The sequence below is a fragment of the Rhinatrema bivittatum genome, chromosome 10, assembly GCF_901001135.1.
Source record: "Rhinatrema bivittatum chromosome 10, aRhiBiv1.1, whole genome shotgun sequence".
NCBI classification, from domain to species: domain Eukaryota; kingdom Metazoa; phylum Chordata; class Amphibia; order Gymnophiona; family Rhinatrematidae; genus Rhinatrema; species Rhinatrema bivittatum.
The window spans coordinates 63,201,808-63,221,105 of NC_042624.1; the positions used below are offsets into that span (position 1 = coordinate 63,201,808).

Genomic DNA, 19,298 nt, shown 5'->3' on the forward strand with positions numbered 1-19,298 from the left:
TAAATGTATTATGTTGGTTTTTAAAACGCAATTGCAAACTGGACCGAGATACCTGAATGATTTGTTGAGTCCATATATATCCTGACAGGGAGCTGCGATCAAGAGAGCAAAAGCTCTTGATTGTTCCTTCTCATAGACGATGTTCTTTAGTAAGCTCTAGCAAAAGGGCCCACACTGTGGAATAATCTTCCCGAGGTGTTAAAAAAAAGAATCTGATGGAATGAGGTTCCGGAAGGGTGTAAAAAATGGCTATTTCAAGAGGCTTATGTTGAGTAGTATTTAAGAGCTCTGAACAGCGGTTTTATACAATTTTAAATATTATGTTATTTTTATTATGTAAAGTATGTATTTTTAAATTGTTTATATTTTGTTGAACTACGCATCGGACAGAATCTCTCAGAGATAACGGAATAAAAATCTTGTAAATAAATAATTAATTGGTTTGCTGAGCTATGGTATTTTTTAATGATTTAGGCAAGCTCATCAGCAAGGGAAAGTCAGATGGGTGAGTGCTTGTGGCACCACCTAACCCAGCGAAGGCCTGCAGTATTTAGCACATTTCATTTTTAATGACTTTTGTCATTTTTGTCCTAGAGGGGGGGAGTTGTGTGCCTACCTTGTAACTTTGGCTTCTCTTCCCAACTCTGTCCTGCCCATCCCCCTGAATATCATAATCCAAACTTGGGCTATCTGTGACGAGGCCACCCACCCCTCAGCTCTCCCCAAGGCATAGGCCTCCCTGAACTCCTTCCTGCTCCCCTCTGGTGGAAGGGAGGGCTGCTTACTTCCTGCTGTCTTGCCCATCGCTGTCCAAACGGTTCCAGTTTACGCCATCTTCACACCTTGAACTGCATGTGGACAAAACGTGAGGTGCTGGTGAACTGGTGTGGATTTGGGCACTACTGGGCAAGGCCTCTCCTTCTGCCTGGGGAGGAGTGTGGGGGATCAAGACACCTTGAGGGGTCAGGTAGGTTTCCAAGACCTCTGGGCAGCTTGGAATAAGTTGGAGCCCACCCTTGCGCTACAATGAAAGGCCTGAGTTACAGAGAATTGATAAATATAATAATAAATGAGACTGCTGTGTTGGGGAGCAGCAGGGGATTTGTGCGGGCTTATGGCTTAGTTGTGAAGGCAGGGGAGCAAGCAGTATCTCTATGATCCTATTTTTTTTTTATTTTTAAAGGGATGCTAGACAGGTTAATACTGTGACGCTGTGATGCAGGGCTGGCACGCTGGCCTTTTCCCCAGAACTACCCCGCCCCGGTGTCATTAATTTTCTCACAACTACATGGCCGTGAGAAAGTTAATGCACTTCAGTGCTTGGGGGATATGAGCTGAGAAGCCTATTATCCCTCTTATTTAAACAATTAGCCCGTGTGTAATTTGTTCTTGAGTCATATAGCAGCAACAAGTTTTCTGGTGCAGCGTCAACTTAATCACCTGACACCTAAATGTATTCATTTTATTCCAATTCACAACCCATTTATTAATAGTCGGTTTAGGTAATTTGGAATCATTCATGTTTATCTGCTCTTTATTTAAATCTATCTAAGCTCCCTTGGATTTACACGTGCCTTCTATCAGGTTACTCTGCTTGCTCGGTTTTAACAGTATCCTTTGAAGGATGCGGTTCACTCCGAACCCTGTGCTCCTGAATGTCGGCTTTCTGTTACGATGTAGTTTAAAGACTGCTCCATCTCCTCCTTAATTATTAGCACCCTTCTGAATAAGGTAGAGCCCACCCCATCGGAATAGGTACCACTTTACTTAAAAGTTCCCCAGTTCCTAATGAATCTGAAATGTTCCTGTCCAGAGCTCAGTCTGTCTCTGAGATCCTGAGCTTGGAAATGAGAGGTTCTGGACTTTGATCTCCTGTTGGAAGCCTAACTTTGGCATCCTGCACCTTCTTAAGACATTGGTATCATCATGTACGCTGACGGCTGACTCCCCCCCAGCACTCTTTAAAATCCTATTTAAATGATATCTGAAGTTCACTACCCATGCACCAGACAGGCAAGTTACCAGCCATCCAGCTATCTGCAGTCTTAATTTATTTATATTTATTTATTTTTAATTTTTATAGACCGAAGTTCTTGTAGGAACTACAAATCAATCCGGTTTACATACAACTTTTAAATGCCCAAAAAGAGTAGTGGGCTTTACATAGAACAGTTGAACAATAAAACAGGTAACAATAGAACTAACAATAATGCTGGAACAAATAGAATAATGATCAAACAGAATTAATGATCAGATCACCAATAAGAGCCATCCTAACCTTATCCTCTTGGGCACACATCTCTCGAGTCACATCTTCAGTGTGAGAGGATAGCATATTGCCTGGAAGGCAGGATCCAGCTACAGGATAAATTCTTGCCACTCCAAGGTGATGCTTCCCTTCCTCCAAAACAGTACAGGCACTAGGGGTGTGTATGGCCAAAAATGTAATCTCTATTTTCATTTTTTGATTTGTGTGTGGAGTCTTTTCATATTTTATTTTTGGGGCTTCTATTTTTTTTTTCACTTTTGTTTTATTTATTTTTGGCAAAGTATTGCAAATAATGCACACTATTTACAATTCTGTGCTCAAAACAAAACACTGCAGTTTTGTTTTTTTGGAGGCCAAAGCTAATTGTGTGATAAGAAATGAAAATGGGCTGATTTGTTCTGTTTTCCATTTTCATTTCAAATGAATGCATATTCCTAGCAGGCACTTTCAGAGTTCAATCTTAAAGTATAATCTGGATCTGAAATTACCTTCTCCAGTCTGCCAGACGATGGAAGGCTGCATAGGAAGTGCAGCTCCCAGGGAGATTCCATTTACGTCTTCCATTCTGTTCTCTGGCTGCAAACTTTAGGTTCATTCTGCCAGTTTCCTAGTCGGCATTTGCACATGCCACATCAGCTTATTAGAGTTGTACTTACTGACTCAGGTGGAGGCTGTAGGCGTGAAGTTCCTTCTTTTTTTTTTTTTTTTTTTTATGGAAGCTTTATTTCACTTTTTAGTTTATTTTGCTGAGTTTCCCGCTCATATTTGTTGTATAAACTTCTCCAGCCTGTCCTCCCCTCTGCTCAATAAGACGGTAGCTTTCAAACAGCCACACTAGTGTACATGTATGAGAGTATGCCGGCTCGTGCCCAGACTCGTGGCCATTTTGTAACATACGCACGCATGATATAAAATCGATGCATGCGTGTACACGTGTGCACAATTTTATATGGAGGCGCGCATGTGCTCACAAATGCGGGCTCTGCTCCCAGTTTGCCCAGTTAAAGGATCGGATTTCCTAACCCCCTCCCCCCCCCTGTTATTTAGCATCCCTTTTACCCTTTAAACCCTGATCCATAAAACCCCGCTGACTCGCTTAGTTTTTTTTTAATCTTAATACTTAGCAGAAGCAAAGTTACGTGGTAGGGGCCCCTGGCACGCACATTTCAAAGGAACTTCCCGGAATGCCCATGTCCCACCCAAACCACGCCCACTCCCCGCCCCTTTTAAAAAGTTTTGGGTTTGTGCATGTACGGGGAGATATGCGCGTACTCGAGTGCTTTTTAAAATCCACTCGGCTCGCGCGTGTATTTCCCGGCTTTGGTCCGCATGGGGCTTTTGAAATCAGCCTTGAATTTTCACATCTTCTCTGTAATTGTAGGCTTTCCCTCTTCTTGGTCATTAGGCATTCCTCCAATGGCGTTTGCCTGATTTTCTAAATCTTTCTAGCGTTATTCTTCTCTTGTTTCCCTCTTCTGATTCTCTTTTCTTTTCTCTTTTTACTTCCTTATGTCTCTCCTCTTCCCACTTGCCCTTTTAGATTCCTGTCCCCTTCCATTTTTGCTGTCCTCTTCTGATGCTACTTCCTTACTTTCCATACTTTCTGCTGCTCCTCTCTCTTCTTGGTAGATTTCCCTCCTTTATAATTCTCCCTTCCTGTCCCGTCCCCCTTCTAATATTACCCTTCTATACTATTCAGTACATTTTCAAAGAGATCACGCGCAGGAAATTAGCATATACATGTATAAGTAGCCTGTATTTGCATACACGCTATTTTAAAAACATCAAAAGTGCACGTGTATTGTCGGTTTCACGCGCAGTTACCTGCACAAGAAAAAGGGGTGGTCTAGAGATGTTCCAGAGCAGGGCCATGAGGAACGCGCGCAAGTTGCTGTTTTGTAAGAGATTTATGTGAATACATTGGACAATTCACGTAATTGTACACCTGCTTGTACGATTGATATCAGACTCATTTGTTGTTTGTAGTTTTCGGATGGGAGGTCTGGGTGAACTGGGGGGATTCAGGCTGAAGTACTAGGGAGGGTTTCAGTGACCCGGAGACAGTCTAAATGAACTGGCGGGGTATTGGAAAACTGGTGATTTCAAGTGCTCATGCTTATTTTAAAATATACCTACTTCCACGTATAAATCGGGATTTTACGCATCTAAAATATACGTATGTATGTTTATAAAATAGACCGAGAAAATATATGCTTTCAATGCGTTGCAGATATTTGTGTGTACTGAGACATATGCATGTACTGTCAGAGCTGAACTAAGCTGTATTTTATAAACTGTGCAGTAACCCGCTGCACTGTTTAAAAAATACTAGCATAGATCTCCAGGTGTCCTCATACGCCCACAAATCCAGTAATGCAAACATGTTTGAAAGTTATCCTCTATATTGTGTTACCCACTTGTTCTGTTCATGCTTGGGCAAACACTTACATACATCACACCGATGCAAATCCGATTAATTTATTTGACTGAATATGGGAGAATGCTTGATGTGGTGCAATTAGATTTCAGTAACACCTTCACCACTGTTGTACACTGGAGGCTCATTAACAAACGCAGCGGCCTAGAGGTGGGCCCTAAGGTTATAGATTGGACTATAAACTGGCTCGCTGATAAGTATGAATAATCTTATGGTCAGGATAATTAAAGGAAATTTTAAAACAATGCAGGAATCTATCACTTTTGAAGCTAAAATGATCAGAAACTTTGGAACTGACAAGAAGGGTCTCAACAAAGACTTAGGTTACTTACCTCATTATGTACTGTAAATTATTATACAGTCTGTCACCTTCTGATCACCCATTAATCACTCCCCCACTACCCAGTGGGGTAGTGTAAAGGGGAAACGGGTGAAGGGGTTGATGAGTGAAAGGAAGGTGGCAGGCACTATAATTTTATGGCTCATAAGGAGATGATAAACCTATGTCCTTGAATCCTTTCGTGCCAGTTCTGTTCATTTAACTTGAGAAGTCTTGAGTTTCAGGATTGTTTTAAATGATCTTTTGATTATCCTGATGTAGCGGTCTCGTCCCGAAAAGTGCTCCCCAGCAGAGGTGTGAGCCTGATCTTCTCTGTGGTGTTTGATCTTGTGTCAGTGTGAATTGACTCTTGACTTTATTGCCTGGCCTGTCTCACCAGTGTAGCATGCTTCTTCACATGTTCTGGTTAGAGTGATTTGCACAATATTAGAGGAGGAGCTGGAGACTGATCTCCTTAGGTTGAATGGTTTTTCCCATGCGCATGATCGTGGGGTCCTGTAGTAAGTACTGGCGTAGCTTGTAGCGTGGTACATTGCAGGGACAGGTGCTATTTTACTTTGTTCCTGAGTTTCTCTTAGAAGCTTGGTTTTGACTAATTTTTACTTCTGATTAGGTGGTTGCCCGAAGGCCAGTACTGGTGGATCAGCGAATTTTTCTTTCAGTGACTCATCCTCCATGAGAGGTGGCTGTAGGCCTTTTAGAATTTTTCTTAGTTTTTCCATCTTTGGGTTGTAGTAAACTACAAGCGTTATTCTCTCTGTGGTAGATTTGTCCTGGAGATGATTTTTGGGTTATAGACTTTTTGTTTAAGGATTTAGTCAGGACTTTGAGGAATTCATCCCTGTCTTTTGTATCCGAGCATATACAGTGATATCATGTGGATCTGTGAATCATGGGCTTTATTATATGTGAGGAGTGGAAGCTGGGACAGTGAAGGTAACTGCATTTGTCAGTTGGTTTCCTGTTATCAGATATTGGTAGGTGTCCATTGTTTATAGAAACTGCAATATTCAAAATGGAAATTTTTTTTTTTTTTTAGTAGTCCAGTTTGCATCTGATTGAAGGATGGCATGTACTAATGGAGTTGTGAAATTGTTCGAGGATGTCTTTGTCCTCTGTCCAAATCATAAGTTTGCTGGTAATATTTTGAGGGCCTAGTCTGATGTTTATTCAACAATATTTCTTACAGTTCTGCCACAGAAATGTCGGCATGCTGTGATGCCATCCTGGTGCCTATGGCAGCACTCATAATAAACTGAAGTAGTTGTGTATCAGGATGAATTTGATAAATTTTGTAATGGTTTCCAGTATGCACTGGAGGTCTTGGTTGGATATCTTTAGAAATGTGTCACATACACTGGTTAACCACAATGAACAACATGCTTCTTCTTAACACACCGTGTAATATATCAAAACAAAAAAAATGGAAAACAAAAGAATTTATATTAAAATGGTACATAATTCAATGAGCGATTACAGTCAAAGGGGTGGCGAGTGTCGATATTTATGTTACCGGACATCAGAGGTAGCCATGAAGGCTTTAACACTCCGGGTTGGTTTGTCTTGACATACACTGGTTAACCTGAAAACTTGCCTGCTCTGGGGATTTAAAGGCCGGTTTGAGCATTGTTGCCCTCGAGGAGACTTACCACAAAGGTGCAAAAGACAAACTGGAGATCAAGATTGGATTACATCTGTAACCCCTGTCCCATCCTCTCATTGTGCATAGGGGCTCCGTATTCTGACCCATGTTCTTGGGTTCTTTTCCCAACCGGGGGGGGGGGGGATAGTTTTTTAAGGCCCTTAAGCTCTCTAGAGGTCTGCTGCTATTATCCAATTAAAAAAAAACAAAAAACAGCTGCTCACAGTCCGCAACTGTTCAAAAATAATCCTTTTGCTGGTTAACTTGATTACAGATATAAATTCACAGCAGGTACACTTTGGAATAGTGCACTTGAATACAGAAAAGAAAATCTAATAATCACAGACACAGTCACTGGTAAATTTGCTCTCCCTGGCAGTAGGCACCCTTTGAAAGGGACTGGCCTCAGGCGCTTCCCCAAATGGTACCTGCAGGCTGGATGCAGTCTCCTTCACAGCAGGAAAACTGGAAATTCTTCTTGCAAGGAGACTTCAGATGAGTCTCTGTTGACAACTTGCTTCAACAGCAACACTGAAAGTAAATGTCCCAATCTGGCCATCCTCAGGCTGACTCCAGCCACAAATCCATTCATCAGAACTCTTAGGCATTCTCCACAGAATATGAGGAGGACGGAACACACTCTTCCTCTTGATCACCCCTTGGTCCTTTCCACTCTCAAGGTCTTCTTTGAATGCCAAGAAAATCTCTCAAATCTTAGGACCTGGGAACTCCACCCTTGGGTTCCAACCACCCTCTCAGGACAGGAGATAGAAGAAACAGAACCCGAGCCTAAGTGGACTCATGAGTTTCGTTAAAGACACAACCCACTCTTACTCCCTCAGATCTCACCCATTCGGGGTCTATGAAGACTCTGATGTATATAGTAAGGGATACTTTGGGGACACCCTTACACACATTTATTCTATTTCTGCTGTGTGGCGTGCACTGTGGGAAGTACAGAAGGAGAGTCTCTCCTGATCATGCTATTGCTGTTGTCTCCTCTTCTCCTTTTCTTGCTTACTTCCTCTTTTTACTGCAAGAGAAGCAGATACTATATAAGTTGGAATGGAGGCAGATTAGAATGGTGCTTTATTTCTCTCCCCCTAGCTCTCTCCTTCACCTTCTTCTTCTTCCCTGCCCCTTCTCATTGTAGATCATCTTTCTGTCCTCTCTTGCATGAGCATTCCTGACTTATCCCTACCCGCATTTTTTTTTCCACTATGCCCATTCCTTCTCTCACACTGCCTTCAGTAGCTCATAGTTCATCTAAGATCACATTTTCAGTTTGCCCCTATCACCTTCTCCTTTGGTCCTTTCCTGATAATTTGCAATTCCCTGATCTAGTCTATCTTTGACTCCCAACTCAGTTTCTCAAAAGATTCTCTCTTTCAAATGCCCTGCTTTAAGTACCAGCTTCATGCTTTACAGTTTCTAGACCTCTACTCGAGAACAAGCTAATTCCATCCACTCAGCCACCTTTACGTCTATGTTTAAATAATCTTCTTTGTTCCCATCATTTGTGTTCTTCTTCTTGATCCAGTGCCTTCATTTTTTAAACTTGACTTCTTGTTGGATCTGCCTTGTGATTATTGTTAATGTATTTTGGATAAAAATGCTATGCAAATCTAAAAAAAAAGAAACTGAGAGATTGGAAGAAAGGATTCTTTGACATCAGCCATGCTAACCAGTCGAAAATGAAAGTGATAGCACGAGGGATTTCCTGTTCCACTGAGCCCCATTCTTTTTGGACCTGTTTGCACAGTGGATTTGGATACAGAGAAGTACAGTTTTGGGCCTTAGTGTACACGGTAAAAATGTGAACAACTTGTCCGAGACAGGTGTTACATTTTCAGTCCCACTGATTGATTACTGAATGGCTATTTACCACGCACATGTTCAAGGCTCATTTGCATGTGACATTGCTTCATTTACTTTTACAAGATGCTAATTTTAGTGTGTTGCACTAACGTTTTTCAGACTGCTTAAGTATGCATGATAAGGCCTGTTTATAACATACGCAAATAGCCCTTATCATGCATGCTAAGCTTTATTGCGTAGGCCTCTATAAAAGTTATAAGCAAAGTGTAATGCATTGGTAAGAAAAGAAACCTGTTGATATCCTAGGATTTCTGCTGATTGCCATATCTGGGATAAGATTAGCTACTGGATTGCATAATTTTAGGCTTCTCTGGATCTGCAAGTTAGTAAGAGGATTGAATCTGATGGACCTATGGTCTTGTGTGACCGACACCAACTTTATAACAGTGCAATCTTAGATAGATTTTTTAATATAAAATGCACATACATGTGCTTTCACGTAGAAATTTATGCCTGCAAAATATACATTTGTATTTATGATTATATGTTTGTATTTTGAATATGTACATTTGTGAACATACCATTATATGTTTACTTGTAGGCACTTTGTTTTGTAGCTATCTGTTAGTATGTCCATGTTGTGCTATGAAACTATATCTGCATATGTGTTTTGGTTTGTGGACATGTTGATGGACATATCTTTGTATGTAGTTATTCAAAGGCATTTATTTTTATTCATATTGAAATTTAAAATTTGTATCTATTTAAACTTGGAAGTATTTGCATTTCTTTTATAGGTTAAATTGATTAAAAATGTCTTATTTTATAAGAAATAATGTCAGTTTTTGGAAGGATTATACTAACTTTTTCATTTTGGAAGTATTTCTGAAGTTTTTAGAGATAAAATACTTTCAAAATGCTTGTATTTTTGGATGAATGTGTATGCATGCATTCCTAAAGTAGGCATGCTTTTCTAAAGTATGTTTATGTATGTAAGTGTAGACATGTGCCACAGATACGTGTGTGGATATGGGTGGATGCATCATTTGATTGTATGTAGATATAAGTGTGTGGGTGCTTGAATTTTGTAGGTGAGATGTGTACAGAGTTGCATGTAGGCATATATGTGCATGTTTTTTCTATTAAGCTATCTATGTGATAATTGAACTTGATCCTTTATCCTAGGAAGGAGAGGAGGAAAAGACACACAATGTCTGTGTGGGAGCAGCGCACTAGCCAGTTAAGAAGACACAGACAGATGTCCAGTCAAGAGGCTATTGAGAAGGAAGAACCCGCAGCACTGAATCCTCATTCCAGCATCTATCGTAAGATGAAAACCAGTGATGGTTCCATACTGGAAGAGGGAGGAGAACAACGAGAAAAACCAGAGACCCTGCAGGAGGAAAGCCAAGAAGATATCTTGGGACCTAACCCTTCAGAGGGTACTACTGATGTACAAAGAAGTCCAACCACTCAACCAAAGAGGGATCACTGGCGTCATAAAACCCATCACGGGAGCTATGGTGCACGTGAACAAGAGGGTGGGGGAGTTGATGAAGCAGTACGTCGGAGATATAGTCAGAGACGTAGTCGGCACAGGAGATCAAGAGCTGGAGGCAGAGAAGCTGCAGGGACTCCAGACAGTACCTCAGCGAGCCAAGAAAGAGGTCTGGATGACCTGAGCCCACTGGAAAGAGGGCAAGATGGAGAAGAAAAGAAAAATGAAGAGACGGAGGCGCTGGCTGAGGAGAAAGAGAAACAGGATGAACAACCTAAATTATCCCCCAGGTAATATGAGGGCCTGCTTAGGAAAGTGTAGGAGGTCTCTTTACATGAAGGTTCAGAATGAATCAACGGAAAACATGCAACATACTGCTGGGTAGTTTTGTAAATAGTTAGCACCAAAGGTCAGATTTATATTTCAGGCAAATAAAAGTATAAAGACCTTATAGATATGCTTACTTGCAGCATTTGAAATATTTCTGTAGGAATTTAATTATTTGTAATTTCAGAAAAGAAGAATTTGAACATAAAATCCTATAGAAGCTAAACCTTATAAAAATAGGACTGCAGTATTTTTGTCTAATTCTTAAAGTGAACCCTTGGAACAAAAATCCTACATTGCCTTCTAGAGGGGTTTTTGCTTGAATATTTTTTAGCGGCATCTTCTTCCCTTACTGACGTTTCTGGGCATTCAATCCTTGGACTTAAAGATGCAGTAGTTTAAAATTGTGGCTAGCTCAGGGTCTATTCTGTTGTCACAGTTCACCAACCAGAGTTCCAACTAGTCACGCTAAGACATTGTTTCTGTAGCGACCACGAGTAGACTATCAACAAAACCCTTTCTTCTTCTGAGGGTTTAGTTTTTAATTAAACTAACCGTCTCAGAAAATAACTGATCAGACAACTTGCTAGTCCAAAGGTGAAGGCCACTTTATGGATGAATCTGTTAAGAAATAAAATAATTTTATTCACAAAAATAACAGATCACAGTTCTTCTTCAAACTGACACTTTCTGTGGCATCAATGGGATAGTTTATTATACTGTTTATCAGCAACACAGAGGGAAGTCACACTGTTTTCTTCAGATGAAACATTTGATGACGTTATGGATACTAGAGGTGTGTATAGTTTTTTTTTTCATGTCTATTTCATTTTTGGATTGGGGGTGGGCCATTTCGGTTTGGTGGTGGGCTGAAGAGTACCCAGTACACAAAAGCAATCCCTGAGGAAACTGACCAGGAGCTCTGAGAGCCAACTGCAGCAAATTTTCTTTTGTCAAAAAATTTTTTTGTCAAAATTTCATTAAAAAAATACCATCCCAAAACCCACCCAAGCCCTTCAAATTTAATTAAATATAAAGCCCCCCCCCCAAGACTCTCGCAAAGTCCCTGGTGGTCCAGTGGAGATCACTTCCAGGCCCCCCTGCTGGACCACCAGGGACTTTGTGTGAATCTTGGGTGGGTTGGGAGAGTGGGGGGCTTTATATTTAATTAAATTTGAAGGGTTGAGGCAGATTTTGGGGTAGGGTTTTTTTTAGGTTTACACTTCCTGAAAAAAAAACCACTAGCAAAACCACACGAAATTTCATGAGTTTTCCTATCTTTTTTTTTTTTTTGCTTCCTGAAATGCAGTGAAATAGGAAATATTGTCTTTATTTCCTATTTTGTTGCAAACGACTGCAGATCTCTAATGGATACCGCTTAATTGTCCCTTCTTATGCATTCAGTTCTGCAGACTCCTTGCAGAGTTAAAAAGTAGGTTTATTTGAATATTTACAACTTCTTTGGAACGATGAACCGTAGTGTATCTCCTAGACCTTACTAACTTGTAGCATAGGCTACAAGGGTTTTGCTGCAGTTGGCTCTCAGAGCTCCTGGTCAGTTTCCTCAGGGATTCCTTTTGTGTACTGGGTACTCTTCAGCAACTTCTGTTGCTCCAGATGAGCAGATAATATGAGGAGAATGGATGGTCCCATCTTTGGAATGTGAAATACTTTGAAACGAGTTAATCAGACTTAAATCATATTCCATAAAGTCACCCAAATCTGTAATAAACTCTCACCAAATGCAGAATAAATGAACACAAATTAGAAAAATAAATGTGCAGCTAAAGACTGACATATAAATTCCAAGAAGCCAAACTCTGCATGCAGTTCAACACTGGAGGAAAATAAACGGGAATGATTTCCTCCTGTACTGGATAAAACGCACAGATAGAAGAGATTCACATTCCCAAAACTACAGAAAAATTAAAGACAGCCCACAAAAGAATGAACAGGAAACTCCTTGGGGAAACAACAGTTACAGAGGCAAAATACGTGGGATCCTGCTACCAGGAAAGAAACTTAATACGACCAGGACCATACCGGACATTGTCAAAACCCTGGAATTGTCTTAATTTTGCTTCTGCACTGTAAGTCATTCCTTTCTACCACTTTGGAAACAGATGTACAAGGTTGCCATGCCCATAACATTTCTCGAGTCTTGAAATCGCAGAGTAGAGGAACTCCAGCAGCTGCATTTCCCACTCCCAGCACGCCACTCCAGCTGGGACGGAAATCATGAGGCTTGCTAAAATGAGTATTTGACCAGAGAAGGAAGGTAAAATGTCACAGAGGAAGGAGCAACATTCCTACAGCAAGCTCTGTCCTTGGTACCAGTTTCAGCCAGGACTCGGAGCCTCTAGTGGCAGAAGAAGCCATTTTTTCTCCCCAGATAAGTGGGTTACATGAGCAAGTTGTATTGCTGGCTTTTCTCCCCTTTTTTTTTGCTCGACTTTTCCTCAAAATGTCTAATCTGGTGATACATGGTAAGTCTAGAGATTGCGGGGTGATAGTGCAGACCTAATGCACTACTAAGTCATTTTTATGGTATAAGGCAGGTGAAAACCGTCAGGACAACTGGATTGATTTAACAAGTTTAGGAAACTATTTTTAATTGTAATTAAATGTTTTTATTTGTATTCTGCCTTTCATGACTGGTCAGCCACTTCAAAGCAGATTACATTCAGGTACGTTAGGTTTATCCCTTTTCCTAGAGGGCTTACAATCTAAGGAGTAGATTTACTAAGTCGTGGTATTTTCCCCAAAGAGAAATATACCACAGGATTTTTACTAACCAGCCGTATTCAGTATGGCAGCTTAGTAAGTCCCATGGGATTTTTCCTAGTGGTAAAACAGTGGGGTAAAATACCACGGTGAAGTGAACCTGCATGATTACAGCCCCACATTCCAGAGCTGCCATCTTTTAAAGGGCCCTGTGCGGCCTGCAGACGTCCCCCGTGGTAGTGGCAAAATCTGTGGAGGTCTAAGGAGACACCTTCTCCCATGCCCTGTTGCACCCTGAGGTGGCCACATTTGTTAACATTTTCTTTAAAAAAAAATGTTAAATGCTCTGCCTTGGTGCCCTCTCTGCCCCTGCTGCCAAACCCTACCCATCTGGAATTTTAAAATTTATCTCCTTGCCCCAGATCTCCTCTCCCCCCCCAATCACCCGCTTTCCCGGCTCCTTTAACCATTATCTTAATTTCCCTGCTGGCTGGTGGTGCCCAATGCTCTCCTCTAGGGCTCCAGGTCAAAATGGTGCTGGCCGGCCTCAAACACCTGTGTCCCTATCGCATGACCCCCACTGATTTTACCACTTATGAGGAATGGGGGGAGGGGGGGGAAGTAATGGGCCACACAGCCCTTTTCAGGAAGCAGTCCGGGTGCATCACAACCTGTGTTATTGTCCCGATGGTCCTGGGGAAAGTTAGCTACACTTCTTGGCAGTGTGGCATATTTTCATTTAAATATCGCTGCTTGCTGAGTTCACCACAAGCCGCAATATTTGCTTAGCATAAATATATGTATATATCCTGATTTGCATGGATTTCCATGCATTTACATATCTGCTTTGCACCCAGTTTTTTTCGTGGGCGGATAATGTATGGAATTTGAATTTCCGAGCATTATTTCTGTGGTAAGCATTTAGCACATGGTAAAGCCTTACCGCAGCTTAGTAAATCTACCCTCAAGCGTGTATCTGTTATAATATTGTTTTCTGGGCTACTCTCATTTTGCTTGATTTTCTTTGAAGCATTTATAATATATATTACTTTTTCTTGCATGCATTTACATGACTAAATAAGATAAATAGTAAGATTTGCAGTCTGTATTTTAGACTTGCACATCCCTGGCTCCTGGCTTTCATTTTAAGAGTGATACGTACTTTTATAAATACACAGACAAACCACCAAACCTTACAGATGACCTGTATTTTCACATCGAATATTGCACCAGGAGAATGGCAACAGCCCATTTTTTAAAGTGTTTTGACGCATAGTTAGAAACAAAAATAATTACTATTTTTTGGCAACAAAAAGAGCTCAGCCTCCATTGGAGATGAGCTTTACAAGCAAAAGGGAGAATAAGAGGCAGGGTCAGAGAGGGCATATGATTAGTTTTATTTTTCAGATTTTTCTGGGAGACTATGTCCTCTTTACTGTTCTTTCTTTAATGGCATTATTGGCATACTTGAATGCTATAGCAATTATCAACATGATTTGCTTTGTAAAACATGACAAGTACAATATAGCAGCACGAATTTGTGTAGTTCCTGAATTCCAGCCTTCTCAGTACAGAATGCTGTGTTTAGAATGACACTCATTTCCTCCCCAGTTACAGCCAGCACCAGCACTGCAGCACATCCTCCTCCCAGGTTACAACCAACACTCGCACTGCACCACATTCTTCTCCCAGGTTACAGCCAGTGCTCGGACTGCACACATCCTTCTCCCAGGTTACAGCCAGCGCTTGCACTGCAACATCCTTCTCCCCAGTTACAGGCAACACTCGCACTGCACCACATCCTTTTCCCAGGTTACAGCCAGCGCTTGCACTGCAACATCCTTCTCCCAGGTTATAGCCAGCGCTTGCACTGCACCACATCCTCCTCCCAGGTTACAACCAACACTCGCACTGCACCACATTCTCCTCCCAAGTTACAGCCAGTGCTTGCACTGCACCACCTCCTCCCCAGTTACAGGCAACACTCGCACTGCACCACATCCTTTTCCCAGGTTACAGCCAGCGCTTGCACTGCACCACATCCTCCTCCCAGGTTACAACCAACACTCGCACTGCACCACATTCTCCTCCCAAGTTACAGCCAGTGCTCGGACTGCACACATCCTTCTTCCAGGTTACAGCCAGCGCTTGCACTGCACCACCTCCTCCCCAGTTACAGCCAGCGCTTGCACTGCACCACCTCCTCCCCAGTTACAGGCAACACTCGCACTGCACTACATCCTTTTCCCAGGTTACAGCCAGCGCTTGCACTGCACCACCTCCTCCCCAGTTACAGGCAACACTCGCACTGCACTACATCCTTTTCCCAGGTTACAGCCAGCGCTTGCACTGCACCACCTCCTCCCCAGTTACAGGCAACACTCGCACTGCACCACATTCTCCTCCCAGGTTACAGCCAGTGCTCGGACTGCACACATCCTTCTTCCAGGTTACAGCCAGCGCTTGCACTGCACCACCTCCTCCCCAGTTACAGCCAGCGCTTGCACTGCACCACCTCCTCCCCAGTTACAGGCAACACTCGCACTGCACTACATCCTTTTCCCAGGTTACAGCCAGCGCTTGCACTGCAACATCCTTCTCCCAGGTTACAACCAACACTCACACTGCACCACATTCTCCTCCCAGGTTACAGCCAGTGCTCGGACTGCACACATCCTTCTCCCAGGTTACAGCCAGCGCTTGCACTGCAACATCCTTCTCCCAGGTTATAGCCAACACTCACACTGCACCACATCCTCTTCCCAGGTTACAGCCAATGTTCACACTGCACCACATCCTCCTCCCAGGTTATAGCCAACACTTGCACTGCACCACATCCTCCTCCCAGGTTACAGCCAACGTTCACACTGCACCACATCCTGTCCACAGGTTACAGCCAACACTTGCACTGCACCACATCCTCCTCCCAGGAAACAGCCAACACGCGCACTGTACCACATCCTCCTCCCAGGTTACAGCCAACTCTCGCACTGTACCACATCCTCTTCCAAGATTACAGCCAACATTCACACTGCACCACATCCTCCTCCCAGGTTACAGCCAATGTTCACACTGCACACATCCTCCTCCCAGGTTACAGCCAACGTTCACACTGCACCACATCCTGTCCACAGGTTACAGCCAACACTTGCAATGCACACATCTTCCTCCCAGGTTACAGCCAACACTTGCACTGCACCACATCCTCCTCCCAGGTTACAGCTAGCATTCACACTGCACCTTCTCCTTCCATGTGACGTCAGCATTTATACTACACCACAGCCAACACTCGTACTGCACTACATCCTGCTCCAAAGTTACAGACGACACCCACATTGCAGTGACAGTCTCTCTTGTCCCTTTCTTCCTTTTTTTTCTCTGAATGCACACTGCATCGTTCCTAGACCGATTCGTAATATTTCAGCTTCCATAGCATATGGTTTCCTTTCTTCTATCTCTGCATTATGAATGTCACTGTCCATCACTGCCAGCATATGTATGTAATGGTGGTTTGAATTCCATGCCCCCTCAAAGGTGGATGCGGCCAGGAAGCCCTTGATTACTGGTAGCCCTTTCATATCATGAGGCCACCATCCATTCTCCAAAGGTGAGTGTCTTTGATGAATTCATACCAGTGGCATCGTGGAACCTGGAGTATGCTTCCCCAGCATCTTCTCAAGCTTAAAGTTTTAGAAGTCAGAACTTGATTTCAGTTCATCTGCTTACTGTCCCCTCCAGTCCTTTGCTCCGTTCCCTTTACGCTCCAAGAGGATTTTCTCCTGTTTGATGGGGGTTATTTGGTTCATTTTTTAAATTTAAATTTCTTACATTTTGTCTAGTATTTTTTTTCCCTTTAGGTATTCTTTGGGGAATAAAATGCAAAAAGGTATTTTTCACTTTTGTACTGAGACCTGGATATTTGTTTTGTCATGTACTTATAATTGTTTGTGTCTTTGTCCATGTTTATATTTTATGTTAAATTTATAACTCGCCTAGCATAACATAGTTACTATAGGCAAAAAATATATATTTTAATAAAAAAAAATCAAACATAAATAAATATACTTGGCCCATTCCTGTTTGGCTTTAATTATTATTCCAGTTCCTTGAATGAATATTCTTAAGGGAGACATTTACTCCTGTGTAACTTTATATTATCTATTAACTGTGACATTTCTTCAACTTTGCATGTCTACCATCAATAAATGGCACTTTTGTCACAAACTCTCTCTAAATTTGTATAAAACAGAATTTATTTTAATACAGAGGCCTCATCTAAATCACAACCCTCTTTGATAAAAATCAATAATACAACTTTCACGCCCCAACCTTGCATCTGAAGCCTTGGAGTCTGGATTGACTCCAATTTGTCTTTTTGCTCTCACATTAAAACCGTCATTAAGTTGAGAGTGTTGTGTGGTTTTAAAACATCTTTTAGAGCATTCTGGTTTTCATTCCGTTGTTCAGGCATGCATTTTACCTATTTTAGATTACTGTAGATGTAATCTACATAGATGTCCGCCTCCTTTCCTTTATTACAAAACCATTCTAGATGCTTCTGGATGCAGCTGCCCAAAGCTCTCTATGAGATTTCTGGCAAATCTCATAGAGAGCATATTATTCCGTGTGGTATCCAGCGAGCGGCCAGGGGTGGCCAGCGAACAAACTTCAGGCTGGACTCTGGCAAAATCCTTTATAAATCTCTTTATTTGTGGAAAGTAACAAGTAAAACAACTTTGCTGTTCCATGCAATTCAACAAAACAAATGTGGCAATGCAGCTTACAGTTTAGTGCTATTCCCTCTCTCGAGGCTTCCTTCCTTCTACTGGGGCCTGCCTCAACCTTTGTGGGCCCTGCCTTATCCCAGGCTAAAGGGATTCTCCCTGGCCCAGATGCCCTTGCTAGGGTGGCTCTTAAGGATGACCAGGCCGGATGGCTCTGGATGGTCCTTCAGGGTTTTCTGAGGGAGTTTCTTATACACTCCCTCACACACCAACTCTGCGTGATCTTCATTAGCTGCCAGTCTCATACAGGATCCAGTTTAAGATCTGTCTGATGGTTTTTCAATGGATTAATAGCCATAGCTCTCCCTGGGTCAAATGCTTTACTTTGCATTTTCCGACTCGAGCTGTGAGGACCTCTCAAAGGGGTCTTTTGGACATCCCCTCAGTTAAACAGGCACGTTTGGCTTATACAAGAGATAGTGCTTTCTCGGTGGCTGCCTCAGAACTGCGGAATTCGCTTCTGATAGATCTGCATCTTACAGATTGCATCAAAATATTTAAAGTAATGCTGAAAACATTTTTTGTCAGGCTTTTAGTGAATATATTTAAGGAATCTTTCTGCTGTGTTCTATCTTATGATCATTCAACTTGCGCTTTCCGTTGCGCAATATTTTACTGTCAGGTTCTAATGTATATTTTATTTCTTTTGTTTCAAATATTTTTACTTGTTTTATTTTGTTTTCATGTACTTGTATTTTACTTATTGTTTTATGAATATATTTTTGTACATCGCTTATAGATTCTGCAACTAGTGATTAATAAATCTAATAAAAAGATAAAGAAAGACCATTGTCTTCATGGCATAGAGAAGACAATTTGCAAAGCCCTTTATCTGGGTAGCTTGGCCAGTCTGAACATTTCCCTTTTTTCACCGCCTACAGAAAAAAAATACAAGTTCCACTTCTGGTAGTTTCCCTTTCAAAATTTGCTACCAGTTCATTGACAATAACATTGGTTAGTCAAAATTGCTCCCAAAGATTTCAAGGTTCTTATCCAGTTTACACAAGATCATTTTAGCACTTTGTTGAATCCCTCTCTTGCCCTCTTCCGGGAGGTTCTAAGGCAGTGTCTCCCGACCCTCTCCTGGAGGCACACATAGCCAGCCGGGTTTTCAGGATTGCCACAATGAGTATTCATGAGAGAGATTTGGGTCTCCAGTGTATGCAAATCTCTCTCCTGCATATTCATTATGAAAATCCTGAAAGCCCGACTGTTAGGTGTGCCTCCAGGAGAGGGTTGGGAAAAACTGTTCTAAGGTCTCTCCTTCTCTTCTCTAAGTCTGTTTGGCCTTAATCGCTTACTCTATTGTTTCAGAAAACTCCTCTGTTTCTGTCATGAAATCTTGCACAGCCTTAACCCTGCTTTAGGGTCACTTGTGTGAGAGCTGGTTTGGAGCTCAGTTGGGAGTGCCTCAATCTTTTCTTTCTAGCTGAGTCTGCTATGCTTCTCGGTAGTTCAG

The 19,298-nt window shown here is 42.0% G+C and overlaps 1 protein-coding gene across 10 annotated transcripts in view; it reads left to right on the forward strand.

Moving 5' to 3' along the window:
• CACNA1E (calcium voltage-gated channel subunit alpha1 E) overlaps positions 1-19,298 on the forward strand; it is a 735,423-nt gene that overhangs the window by 554,365 nt on the left and 161,760 nt on the right. For all 10 annotated transcript variants that reach the window (XR_003858904.1, XR_003858905.1, XM_029617785.1 and 7 more), the window contains exon 21: positions 9,692-10,294. Coding sequence is in view for 8 of the 10 variants with exons in the window: in XM_029617785.1 (XP_029473645.1) it covers positions 9,692-10,294 (603 nt within the window). In the remaining 2 variants the exon portion in view is untranslated. The remainder of the gene's footprint in view (positions 1-9,691; positions 10,295-19,298) is intronic.